This window comes from Trematomus bernacchii, unplaced genomic scaffold, assembly GCF_902827165.1.
Source record: "Trematomus bernacchii unplaced genomic scaffold, fTreBer1.1, whole genome shotgun sequence".
NCBI lineage: Eukaryota > Metazoa > Chordata > Actinopteri > Perciformes > Nototheniidae > Trematomus > Trematomus bernacchii.
The window spans coordinates 17984924-17998823 of record NW_022988050.1 but is presented as its reverse complement, the minus strand read 5'-3'; the positions used below and the strand labels follow the sequence as shown (position 1 = coordinate 17998823).

General features: G+C 41.9%; 1 protein-coding gene across 12 annotated transcripts in view; it reads left to right on the top strand.

Annotated features, from left to right (window-relative positions):
- The window catches only part of exoc6 (exocyst complex component 6), a 62846-nt gene that overhangs the window by 21633 nt on the left and 27313 nt on the right, over positions 1–13900 (top strand). For all 12 annotated transcript variants that reach the window (XM_034119807.1, XM_034119808.1, XM_034119806.1 and 9 more), the window contains exons 3-6: positions 8490–8537; positions 8703–8793; positions 9314–9359; positions 13483–13536. In XM_034119807.1, coding sequence (XP_033975698.1) covers positions 8490–8537; positions 8703–8793; positions 9314–9359; positions 13483–13536 — 239 coding nt within the window. The remainder of the gene's footprint in view (positions 1–8489; positions 8538–8702; positions 8794–9313; positions 9360–13482; positions 13537–13900) is intronic.

Sequence of the window (13900 nt, the reverse complement as noted above, 5' to 3'; positions counted from 1 at the left end):
GACTGCAGAAAGGATCAATTTCCATAGACCCCCATGTTAAAATGCCCAACTTTACAGCAGAAATAAACATGTTTCTGCCCCTGGATGCAATACAAATTATTCGGGATATAGTTAGATTCCACCTTCATGATTATGAATTGGTGAGTGAATTGTTTTATAACGCGACCCTTTTATTTATATTAGGTCTTAAAGTTTTTGCATAAATTAGGGCGTGGTCACTTTGATGGACAGGTACGTGCCTCACTGTCAGCTAACAGCAACTTGTCCACTCTGCTAGGCTACAACGTTAGCTAGTTGTAGTTACTGTACTTGATATATATATACACATATACAGTTTAGTTTATGATTCAGCCTTGGGTAAGACTTTTATAGTCTATGGCTATGACGCCCATAATGCTAAACGCAGGGCTGCCAACCCTCACGCATTGAGCGTGAGAGTCACGCAATTAACCCATATCTCACGCACTCACGCCACACATGCCTTTCCTCACGCTAAGTTTTCGTCCAAAATAAATGTATATAAATATAAAAATAAAGTGAAGGATCAGCAAACCGAGCGGTCAACGAAATGAGACGGTCTTCTGGCTTAGTTCAGTAAAGTTGGAACGATATTGGGAGATTCGGATTTCACGGATCAATAACTCATGAACAAAACGTTATTCAGACACAAATGACGTCTCCTAAGTACCGTGGTAAGGTTGACAACGAACTACAATCACATTTTGATCAAAAAAGCCAATACGCGCCGTCCTCCGAGCTGGACACATTACATTGGTCTCTATCCGCAGCCGGAGAAGAAACGAGTGCTCAAGGACCGTCTGCAAAGTGCAACTCCGAAAAAAGAGAATACAATAATATTCAATCACTATTATACAGCATATTACTACCAAACTCACCACACACATCAATAGTCTCCTGGTGGTTATACTACAGCAAGGAGTTTTGAAGAATATGCTTTTGAATAATTTTGGGAAATATTTATAATGTAAAATCTTCAATAAATATGGCATCATCTTCAATAACTTTACTATTATACAGTATATTTCTACCAAACTCACTATTTGCATTGTTGTTGTTAGCATCTGGTTAGCTAGCTGCGCTAACGGATTATTAGAAGCTGTTTCTAAAACAACGAGAGGGAGAGCTCTCTCCTGTCAGACTGAGAGAGATAACTACAGTACAGCTCAGTGAGGTAAGGGACTCTCTGAGTGTTTAGATAGTTAACTTTAGTCTAGTTATCTCAGTGGGTCTCAAACGGTTTGGTCACCATTTATGAGAATAAATGAAAAACAGTTATGAAATACTATATGACAGTAAAACAAGAATACAGTTTAACCTGTTACGCACCGCCCCCCCGGTACCGGGCGGATAAACGCGTCATTTGCAGGAAACAACGTCTAAGGAATCTTAATATTTAATAAACTATGAATGTTTTATATCCATGTAACGGGAAGAAACTCAGCTAACTGATCTTTTTAATTTTTTTTCTCCAAAAAAACCCCACAATGCTAACACTCAGCCTCTGAATTAGTCACGAGCGAAAAAATGTAACCTAAAACTGCACCTAAACTCACTCATAACTCCCTTATTACTTATCCTAGATGCACAGCCAACCCCTCGTTTTGCATCTCCTGGAGACACAGAATCTGGGGGTGCCCACCTCAACACTCAGTGATAAACATTTGCGACGCTATAAACGAAAGCGTACATCATAACATGTGGAGCTAGGTAGCTAGAAACGCTAACATGGCTTACCTTGGTCAAAACTGGTCTTCAATGGCATTAAAACGATAAAAAAACGATGCTGCAGTTAATCCATAGGTTAATCCAATGTGTCTGTGTCCTCTTTGAAATTATTTCTGATAATCCATAAGCAATAAAACTGCTTTTTCGTTTCCAAATGTCAGAGCGAGAGATCGGTCCACTCTGCTGCAAAATTACATGCGCGAAGCCCCCACCGTTTGTTTTCATAACGAGTGTGTGTGGGGGCCTCCCCCTTCGATTCTATTGGCTCTAACGGTCAGAAAGAGGTGTCAACCATCAAAATCGACCAAGGGGGGCCAGAGATATGGAAAAAAAACCATTTTCACCCAAATCACCTCAGAGGTGGGGTGGTTTTGGCTAAACCTCTCTAAAAAGGTCAAATGTCACTTGTTTTGCATCAATCTTGATACAGGGTACTTATTATATGTTGTACTTTGGATTCCTAAAGCTTTTAGTCTACTAACCCATCATCCAAGGGTAGTTTTCACTATAAGTAAAAAATAATATTTGGACGGACACTATAATTTACAGTTTTTTACTATGTAAAATCTGAATTTTCTTTAAAATAAAAAACATCTATATTGATTCTGACACTTCTACATCCAACTCACAGATGTAACCTTGCTTTGATAAAAGAAATTATTCATATAACCCTTTTAGAAGTTAAGTTGTAGTCATTTGTTTTGGGCATGTCATTTTCGAGCCTGAAACATGAAAAACAGGCTTGGTGCTTAACAGGTTAAAAGGTGAGTGATTTGTAAAATATCCATAAAGAAAAAGAAAATCTGTTTACAGTTCTGTTTCATATGGATGTTGAGAGATGCATCCATAAATTCATTTTCCTCTCAAAGTGCACCAGATTGATGGTTTTAACTTCAATATTTTAAAACAAATCTTCCCGGGGGAGCATGCCCCCGGACCCCCCTAGAGGAGGTGAGGACCCCCCCCCCCCCCCCCGGACTTATGAAATAGCACTTTACCTCTGCTTACACCTATATGCCATTTTATATGCTGTGAGCTGATTGTCGAGCCTTCATTGTAAGAGTCGCGGGTACACTGTGTATGTGCGTATTCCACTGTAGCGCCCGGTACATTAATGGGAAACCCTAGTTTGTACATGTTCAATACATTTGTAACAATGTACACATGAACGTTTCTTTTTTCGGTTCACCAAAAAAAAAATCTCACTCCAAGCTGAACTCAAAGGTTGGCAGCCCTGCTAAACGGGAGCAAATGTTAAAAGGGGACCCAATTATCCCAGTGGTGGCCGCCGGAGCTAACGGAGCCGCAGGGGGCTAGCTCCGTTAGCTCCGGCCGGCGTCCCGGCAGCGGAGTCCGGCGTTATAACTGGAGATCAAGGAATGCAGCGAAACTCGGACTTGGTTTGCCTGCAGCCCGCTGTAGTATTAGCTAAAGAAATTATGTTGAACAAGGCTTATTAAGCTGAACATCGCCACAATTGTTCTGCTATGTATCGGTAGCCTACTTATTTTATTTTATTAACGTGTGAATGACAAGCATTAAGAATAGGGCTGTCAAGTTAACGCGTTAATAACGCGCTAACGCAAAAAAAAAATTAACGCCACTAATTATTTTAACGCGATTAACGCATGTGTATTTTTTTTCCTCGGCCGCCCCGTAGTTTCAGAGCGCATCGAGTTTAAAATACCATCTACAAGCTGATGCTGACAGCCCCGCTCCTGCCGCCCGCTTGTGGCAGACCACACTTCCACGCTCACCGGCAGGCCCGGACTGGCCATCGGGAGGACCGGGAGGGTGTGTGTATGTGTGGCGCGAGCGAGGCACACCTTACGTGTTGTTGTTGTTAGCATCTGGTGCTAGCTAGCTGCGCTAACGGATATAAGGAGCTGTTTCAATGAAAACAGAGGAGCGACATTTCGCCGACGACTGCGCCGAGCACTTGACTTTATGCAGGTAGCCAGACAGTGGGACATTGTACGAAAAGTCAGCACACTCAGCACGGATAGTGCGCGCAACATGATTGCAGCGTCCAGGCAGCTCCCGTTCGAGCATATATGCCTTGAGCTGCACATAGCTCCAACGATCCATCACAGAGAGGAGAGAGAGAGAGGTTCCAGGTTGAATTGAGGCGAATATTTGTAATGTTCAGAGGTTGTTGTGTTTAATATTCATGAGAATATTTGTCATTGTTCAAATGATAATAAACAAACATATAAAACATATTTGTCCACTCGGATACAGATACAAAATGTGCGATTAATTTGCAATTAATCGCGATTAACTATGGACAATCATGCGATTAAATATTTTAATCGACTGACAGCCCTAATTAAGAATAACAAAAAATAGCTAATTCTCTTGCAGATTGTCTTGTTTGATTATGAATGTAACGTTTATATAGTGGAACTACACTGTTTTATCAAAACCAAAGTGCCACGCAGTAACTTGGTATCAGGGCCGTATCCACATTTGAGGTCACCGAGGTCCGGATCTCGGTAATTTTTTCCGAGCTGTGTATATAACAAAACTTGTGAAATAACTGCACTAAACGGGGTTCTTTGTAGTACTTCCATTTGCTGACGATGGGGGCGTTGCATAACTACGTAGCCTCGATTAAAGCAAACAGAGGTTAGCGGCCTAGCAGCGGTGATTTTCGCACCACCGGACACCACCGGACACCACCGGACACCACCGGACTGGCTTCAGAAGAAGCCGGCTAGCTGAACAGCTAGCTCTGCCGGCGGGTCTCGGTGGTCTCGCGCTGACGGCTGCTGGCCTAGCACTGCAGGCCTAACACCATCGGAGGAATGCAGCGCCGATGGCTCCGCGCCGATGGCTAGCAGCCTAGCGGCAGACATCCATAAAACACCAGCTAGCTTTGACTGCTCCACTGTCATAAACGGCACCGAGGTAAAGCCTAGAAATCCTGTATTTAAAAGACACCGTTGCACAAAAATGTTTCAAACAGTGAATCAAGCTAAAATAGTGTGGGATCCTCGGTGCAAGACGAAGGGACTATTCAGTGGACATTTAAATTTCCGCAGCATCTGCACTAAACATGAACAACTAGAACATCTCCTCCTTGAGTCCAATATTGACTGTTTGGGAATATCTGAATCTTGGCTAAAACAGTCGTCACCATCTTCTATTGTATCTATGTCAGGATATAATGTGTTTAGGAAGGACAGACTGAAGGGAAAAGGAGGGGGTGTGTTGCTTTATGTGAGGAATACCTTTACTTGTAGGGAGATTGTACTCCCAGCTAATATTGAGTTTGATTGTGTTGGTGTGGAAATCACACTATCTGAGGAAATGTCCCTCACCATGATTTGCCTGTATCGACAACCCACCGCTAAGGTGGATTTCTATGACCAGGTAAAACTCCTGCTGAATTCCTGTGACTCCAACAAAGAGCTAATTATTGTCGGAGACTTAAACATCAACTGCCCGCTCTGTATTAATGTCATGTGGATTTTCCTGTCATGTTGACAGGTCATCATCATGTAGGCGTTGATAAAAGCTCATTCTAATGTTGTGTTATGTGTGTATGAAGGTACGAAATAAAGTTTTGCATTGCCTATCCTGCTTTTTGTGTTTATTCTTTTAATCACACAGCGATAAGAAACAATAACAATGTGCCTACATAACTGTCAGTTGCAGTCCTAGCATTAGTATTTGGTATAGTAACAGCTACAACATTAAAATACTTCTAGGCAGATTGAGGAGGATAATGGGAGAATGAACAGAGGGGCAGAAACATCCATCTGAATAATAATAATAACTTTATTTGTATAGCACCTTTCATACAGGGGATTGCAGTTCAAAGTGCTTTACATCAGTATAAAATAAGACATAAAATCAGTGTAAAACAAGCAGCAAGAGCAAAGCATAAAGTGAGATAAAATAATGCAGTGGTGCTGGTCAAGGTTTCACTGCTGGTGCCACTGCTGGTGCCACCGGGGGGTGATTCTGAAGCCAATCAGAGTGGTTTCTTGGTCCGACTGCCTGTGTCCGACGCATGGCCGATTCAACATGTTGAATCGGCCATGCGTCGGCCGTGAAAGGCCAAATAAGGCGTGTCACGGCCGACGGTTCGGGACACACCAAATTGAGTTTGGGCGACAGGGCACGCCTAGAATCAAGAATTCCCTTTACCAGGACATAACGTCCCTCCTTGTCAATAACCTGTGAGGAGAGCTGGAAGGTCACTTTGTTTGAAATTAAAATAGCAACACCTCTGGCACGCCTATTAACATAAGAGGAGTAAAACGTGTTTTTAAATCCTAATTCTTTTAGTTTCTCATGTTCAGCTTGTACAAGATGAGTTTCTTGCCAAAAGATAATATGTTGATTTTCCCTTTTCATTTAGGCAATGAGTTTGCCTCTCTTTACTGGACTTTGTAACCCGTTAACATTCAGAGTTATTACATTGTACTCTTGCATTTGTTTCTATGTATATTTAGCATCTCTATATTGTAAACCCTGGGTGACTTTAACATGGTAACACAAATAACGAAAACATCTAACTCTTGAACATAACAAATGGCTTCCATCATCGAAGTTACTTATAGAAGTAAAAACAAAGTTGGAGAGGAAGATACCTTCGATGAATGAAGGGCCTCTCCCGCGTAAACTGAAATACCTCTGTATGAGTGTGTATTTCAGTAAACACGAAGGGCGACGTTCTAAACTCCCAGATAGAAAGGTTTCTTGTTTTACATTATATAGGCTATGGTTTCCCACCCTAAGGAACACTGTGATTTTGTATCATAGGCACACCTTTTAAGGAGCCAGCATAAACCACTAAATAAACACTGTGGCAGTCCCTTGTCATCTATGTGTATTTTCTTACAACTGTTTGGTAAATGATCTTACCAAGGGAATGTCCAGATACGTGTGTGTGGAAGGGATGCTATTTTGTGAAAAGGTATCACCGGTGTCACGTTGAAATCCCCGGAGGTTTTTCCGCGCTCTCTCTCTGTATGCGTCCCGGTTCAGGCGCGTAGGCACCGTCTCTCAAGAGATTATTTTCAGCTTCTCCAGGGATGCTGCTGGAGTAGCGGAGCCAGCGTCCCCGTCACTTCTTGCGATCTAAAAGTGCAGAAGTGTTAGAATCAAAATAGCTACTTTGAATGATTGTATGATAATCGATTATACTTCACATCATCAATCCAAATCTGTAAAGTAACTAAAGGTACAAAATAAATGTAGTGGAGTAAAAGTACACCATTTACCTCTGAATTGTAGTGGAGTAGAAGTACAAAGTAGCATAACATGGAAGTACTCAACTAAAGTACAAGTATCTAAAAATTGTACTAAAGTATACTTTACTTGAGTAAATGTATTTAGTTACTTCCCACCTCTGAAGGTAGCTAATGGGAGAAGACCCTGTCCTGTAATAGAATGTAATTGGTTCTACTTCCTGGTAGCTGACCAGTGCAACATTATGCTGTATTAGATAACAGTCTTGGGTAAGTTTCTAGAAACATCAATTATCTCTTTGCTCTCGAGCACTTCTGTGCTGTGGTGCTGCGTGCCTGAATAATGAAAAAAGAAGCGGTGATTATTTGGTCTGTCCCCCCTCGTTTGGAAGCTTCACTGTTGAAAGGATTGTCATCAGAAAGCCGACTGGTCAATTGGGTCATGGCTCTCAGCCGTGTGACAAGAGCCGAGAGTTCAAAAATCCTCATCCAGAATTGAGAAGTTTGTCACTGAATCTGTGAGAAAGAGCCTGTCACAAGCCATTAAACCCTATGAAAGGCCCAGTGCACCGGCGATGGGTTCAGGTCCTCGCTGCCTGGTTAATCTGAATTTGCCAGCCTTTGTCCTTCCCCCTTCATGGACAATGAGCTGATTACAAGGCTGAGCAGCTGCAGTGAGGGAGGTAGAGAGGGAAACGAGAGGGAAACGAGAGGGCATGAAGAGGGGGAGCAGACAGGGAGGAAGGACGGATAGACATGTGACAGCATTCTAAAAAAATACTTAACAGTCGTGGTTTTGTTAACATGGAGCCATTCAAGAATGTCAATAAACCAGTGTTTTAGAGTCTTTAAGATAAGTGATGAGTCACAGAAACCTGAACGTCTCATTATGAATACATATTTTCCCCACCTTTACCTTAATATCAATGAGAGGAAGACCCCTTATTTATAGATGAAACATTGCAAGATATCCTCATGATAAACTTTCAAATTAAACCTCTGCCATGTTTTTGTTTTCTACATGCAGCAACTTTTAAAAGATATGGCTGGTTTTTATGACATTTTCCCCCTTTAAGTCACAAATGTAATGTAAGGACAAAATCCAACAATGTATAAGTCGGTCAATGTCCATGGAGTTCAGTCACCCAAGCCCATTGAATACTACTAAAAACCAAAATCTTAAATATTTTGTATATTCAATATATATTGAAGTAAATACTGTACCAGCTAAATGCTGTATTTTGTAGCAAATGTTGCTCCAACAGGAGGAAGCGGTGCATTTGTCTGGGATTATTTTCTGCTGCAGATTAATATATATTTGGTGTTGTAGCGAATCTTTATGGCATCAGGCGGCTTTCTCTACAGTGTGTGTTCATTATTGTTTTTTTCATAGGATAGTTCTATAGCATATAGCACAGGAAAAAGACAATATATGTTTTGACATTAAACAGAAAGTTGTAGGAACCAAAGGTGGAGCAAAGACAAAATAAATGTAGAGATTCTGAGTCACTACATGTAAACTGTCTGTGTTTGTTTTTAAAGGGTCAGGTGACGGACACTAATCGAAGGCTCCAGGAGTCGGGGAGGGAGGTAAGTCCACGTATGAGTGTATGCATGAATGTGCAGAGGACAACAAGTGTGCTTTTTGTTGTGCAAAGACAGTTGTGCATTACACATGACCGTTCTTTAACCCAGTAGTGAACAGTGGAGGCCTCTCTCTCATTGTTTCCTTCCATTGTGTGTTCCTTCCCTCAGGTGACGTGTCAGACAGAAGAGGTGATTCGCTGCCGCATCCAGCAGAGGAACATGGCCACCACTGTGGAGAAGCTGCAGCTCTGTATACCAGGTACCACTGCTGCATGTGTGTCAAGATGATGGTCCCTTTATTCTAGTTAGTCATCTGTGACTTTAGGGTGCCACTGGAGTCCATGTATGTGTGCAGGTAGGAATGTATATAGTATTTAGTGGAAATGGAGGATTTGAAATGAATTATTTTCTAATCAACCCTGCATTCTCAGTTAGTCCCTGCATATAACACATCCCAGTATTTGGAGCAGTGTGCAACTATTATAAGGCGCCAGGGGAGCGGTGTGGATGTCTGGTGCCTTGCTCAAAGGCATGCAGATTTATTGCCAGACAGACAACCCTCCTGTTACGGTAGACTTGTTAGTTAGCCACTGTTTTGAGTTAATAGTAAAGTATAAACTTTAATATAACTTCCTGTCTTGGGTTGGTCAGACACTTTAGTCTAGCATGTGTTATCTTGTATGCACAGTAAATTAGCTATTTTGGAGAAAAAGTAAGTGAATGGCTTCAAGTACTGATCCTGTTACTGATCCTGTTTCCCGTCTTGTCTTCCTTTTCAGTGCTAGAAATGTACAGCAAACTAAAGGAGCAGCTGGAGTCCAAAAGGTATCCATAACTAAGCATTTCATCACGATGTGACTCATGAACACTAATATTAAAACAACTTCAGAGGTGTAATACTCTTAAAGTTCCCAGATTACATCACACTATCTATAATCTTGCTTGCCTTATCAACTATTGGTGACAGCACCCCTTTCCCATCAGTGTCCAACTGTGAGGTACCATAGGCTATAGCACTATAGTGCCATGCTACTACCCAGCGCGGCACACTTACAAGTATATGAGATCAACTGAGGTGTAGCATGGTACTATATATAAATATATATGTATATATAATGACTATATATACAAATGTACTAGTATACTAAATATACTTTGAAAAAGCATGTTGTTGCCAAAGGTTCAACAGAGTTTTCCCTTTCAAGAATTTAGGACCCGAAAGAACCAATGAAAATAACAAATTAAAACAATGATGAAAATCAAATTTCACACAGCCTGAGAAGTACAACAAAATATACATTTAAACAAACATGAACCAAACAAAAACTCAAAATGCATGGTTTACCATGCGAGTTAAAACCTTGTAAACGTGATTTAGTCCATGAAGAGGTAGTTTGTCATCCATATAAAGTATAGAGGATTTCATCCATATAAAGTAAAGTATGAGTATATATATTTAGTAAATGGAACAAATATTATCAAAAAAGTATTACATTTGAGCCCCAGCCTTAAATGTACGAGTATAAGTGAGGCTGGCTGTGGTCAGAGTTTAAACTTTGAACCACAGTAGGCAGTAATAGATTGCTTACTAATCTGGTATTAAATGACTGAAGTAACTAAGTAAATGGAGATGTAAATCTAAATAGCAAACTATATACATGTTTCCGTTTCCATTCGAAACAACTGCTTTAGCAAAGAGCTAACAGAGTAATCAAACATCCTACCGAACCAATTGTGGTAAAAATGTTTTTTTACCCCATGAACTTCATGTTTGGTCGTAAATACATCAGGGGAGGAGAGTTCACTTAGGACAGGAAAATAATGACCCTTCCTTGTTCATTACTGTGTACCAAAGGAAAAAGGCCATTCACTAGCAGGACAATTGACCCTCAGTGTGCCCTTGTTCACAACAAGGCCCCCTCACTGCAGCCCTGTCACGACCCTCAGCCAATCCAAGGCAATTAAACCATGCTGACCACCTTGTGGGATTTGTGTTTGTGTGTGGAGTGTATTTGAAGCACTAATGACATAGCCTAAACACTTACGACAAATTGGGATGAGTTTGTATGGTGCAAATGCACATTATTTCCTGCGCGGTATGTGCCAATGCCCAGGTCACATTCTGTCCAATGCCCAGCCACTTGCAGGCTTTGTGTTGTCCATCCTGGAGCTCTGCACTCTGACAAACCTTTTCACTGTACACTTTATGAGGCTGTCTTCTGTTCATGTGTAGACAACACATTTTACACTCACTGACCGACCAATTAGATCCCTTCACAGCCTGCCTATCAGACTAATGATGGGAGCCCAGCACACTGACCCAAGGCTGAACCCTGGTGATGTGTGCACACTATGAAAGAGCACAACATCTTTGTAGCACAGGTGGCCCAATGAATGAAATACAACAATTAACTGCATGCAATGTATTAGACGTGCATGTGGCTTTATGATTGGCTTGTTGTGCACAAGCCCATTAGAAGAGGATCTAAATGAGACAGCACTAACCCAATCTATTTTTATTAGGGCTGTCAATTTAACGCGTTAATAACGCGCTAACGGAAAAAAAAATTAACGCCACTAATTATTTTAACGCGATTAACGCATGTGTATTTTTTGTCCTCGGCCGCCCCGTAGTTTCAGAGCGCATCGAGTTTAAAATACCATCTACAAGCTGATGCTGACAGCCCCGCTCCTGCCGCCCGCTTGTGGCAGACCACACTTCCACGCTCACCGGCAGGCCCGGACTGGCCATCGGGAGGACCGGGAGGGTGTGTGTATGTGTGGAGCGCGAGCGAGGCACACCTTACGTGTTGTTGTTGTTAGCATCTGGTGCTAGCTAGCTGAGCTAACGGATATAAGGAGCTGTTTCAATGAAAACAGAGGAGCGACATTTCGCCGACAACTGCGCCGAGCACTTGACTTTATGCAGGTAGCCAGACAGTGGGACATTGTACGAAAAGTCAGCACACTCAGCACGGATAGTGCGCGCAACATGATTGCAGCGTCCAGGCAGCTCCCGTTCGAGCATATATGCCTTGAGCTGCACATAGCTCCAACGATCCATCACAGTGTCTCCACATTCACACACACACACACACACACACACACACACACACACACACACACACACACACACACACACACACACACACACACACACACACACACACACACACACACACACACACACACACACACACACACACACACACACACACACACACACTTTGTATTGTATTATTGTATGAGAGAGGTTCCAGGTTGAATTGAGGCGAATATTTGTAATGTTCAGGTTGTTGTGTTTAATATTCATGAGAATATTTGTCATTGTTCAAATGATAATAAACAAACATATAAAGCATATTTGTCCACTCATATGTTGATAAGAGTATTAAAAATATCCCTCTAAGGTACATTTAGAACAGATAAAAAATGTGCGATTAATTTGCGATTAATCGCGATTAACTATGGACAATCATGCGATTAATCCCGATTAAATATTTTAATCGACTGACAGCCCTAATTGTTATACTATACAATTTGAATACATTAGTCTTATATCCTTTAGGTGTTCTCTCAGAACAATAGCCGCGTTCACACCAAGTACTTTGCCGTACTCAGTGCCGGCACTCAGTGCCCCGGCACTTATTACCCCAGGGCACTTAGTACAGATCGCGTTCACACCGGAATAAATTCCCTGAGGGAAGATTACGCAAATGAGCCGCTGACGGAGTTGGGGACTGGCTTCAGTAGAAGCTGCTGGGACTCCCAGCAGCTTCTACTGAAGCCTTCCGAGTAAATCGCCAGAACGCCGACACCTCCTCATCTTCACCGCTCCCATGTTTTATTTTGTGTTGCCATAAGTTAGTCTCTCTGCATTTGTGCGCTGGGCGAATGCTAATGCTAATAATGCTAATGCCAGGATAATAAAATGGCAGCTCTACAAAACATTTCAGAGTTGTACGGGGCGTGGTTTGCAATTCGCCCAGCCAATCAGAACTGGGGCACATTTTTTCCCCCAGGAAAGTACCATCTCTCAGCAGGCACTAAAAATGGGGGTAAAAGTTCCCGAGATTAAGTGCTCTTTTTGGTGTGAACGCGACATAAGGGGTACTAACGGCACTAAACGCGAAAAGTACGGTGAAAAGTACTCCGGTGTGAACGCGCCTATTGTCATCCTGACTATCCCGTTTTACATTTTTCTGCTGTTAGTAGACGCTGCTGGGAGTCCCAGTTGCTTCTACTGAAGCCAGTCCCCAACTCCGGGGACTTCCGGCCGGGGACTCCGGGTGGCAGTATACACCGTGAAGTGGTTTGCGGCCTGCCAGTAAACCCAAAGCAGAAGAAGAAGAAGTGACGTCAGCGGCTCATTTGCGTAATCTTCCCTCAGGGAATTTATTCCGGTGTGAACGCGATCTGTACTGAGTGCCCTGGGGTAATAAGTGCCGGGGCACTGAGTGCCGGCACTGAGTACGGCAAAGTACTTGGTGTGAATGCGGCAATGTGTTTTTAAAAACCTGGTTCATATATAATCGGGCAGCCTACTGCTCAGTGAAACAAACACAAAGGGATAGGTTAATATGTTTCCATGTCTGTCTTAAAACATTTGTCAGGTTTCCTGTCCTGTACATTGACATTTAAATTCATTTCTGTCCATGTTGGCCATTTAAAGGAGTACTCAAGTGAATTAAAATTGCCCTCATATTACACAGTTGGAATCATGACGGACCATTAAAAGACATTTTAGTATGAATTATAAGAAATGCAATATGAAATTCCCTTTTAGGGGTTTCCCAGACAGTGCTTGATTTCTAAACTTCAATGAAGGAAGAATTATTTATTTGACTTTATCAGAGGGTGGAGACTCAAATCATCTTCAAGTAAATGTTGGAATATATCCATAGCTGTGATTGCATCCTAACTGCAGCTCTATTGTTTTCCTCTGCAGATACTATGCTGCGTTGAAAACCATGGAGCAGCTGGAAAAGGTCTTCATCCCCAGGTAGGATCATTATATTAAACCGCTGTAGTGTTTGTAGCTTAGATCATCATTGGTGATTCATAGTTATGGCAAAATCACGTGTTGCAATCTTAGAAATCTCTCAAACGGCAGCATGATTCACTTTGCTGTTGATGCTCACTGTGTTCCAAACATATTGGATGAACGTATTGGATTTATCAGAACTGCTGCTAGAGACGAGGTTGGATATAGAGTAAGGAAAAAGCTAACTGAACCCATATAGTAAAAATGCTAACATTAAACCTAAGTAAGGAGCTAAAAGAGACCTAACAGTTCTGTAGCGATGAGGGGACCTTCAAAGTTTGTGATCATATTCTGTGACAGCTTTCACATTACACATGGTAAA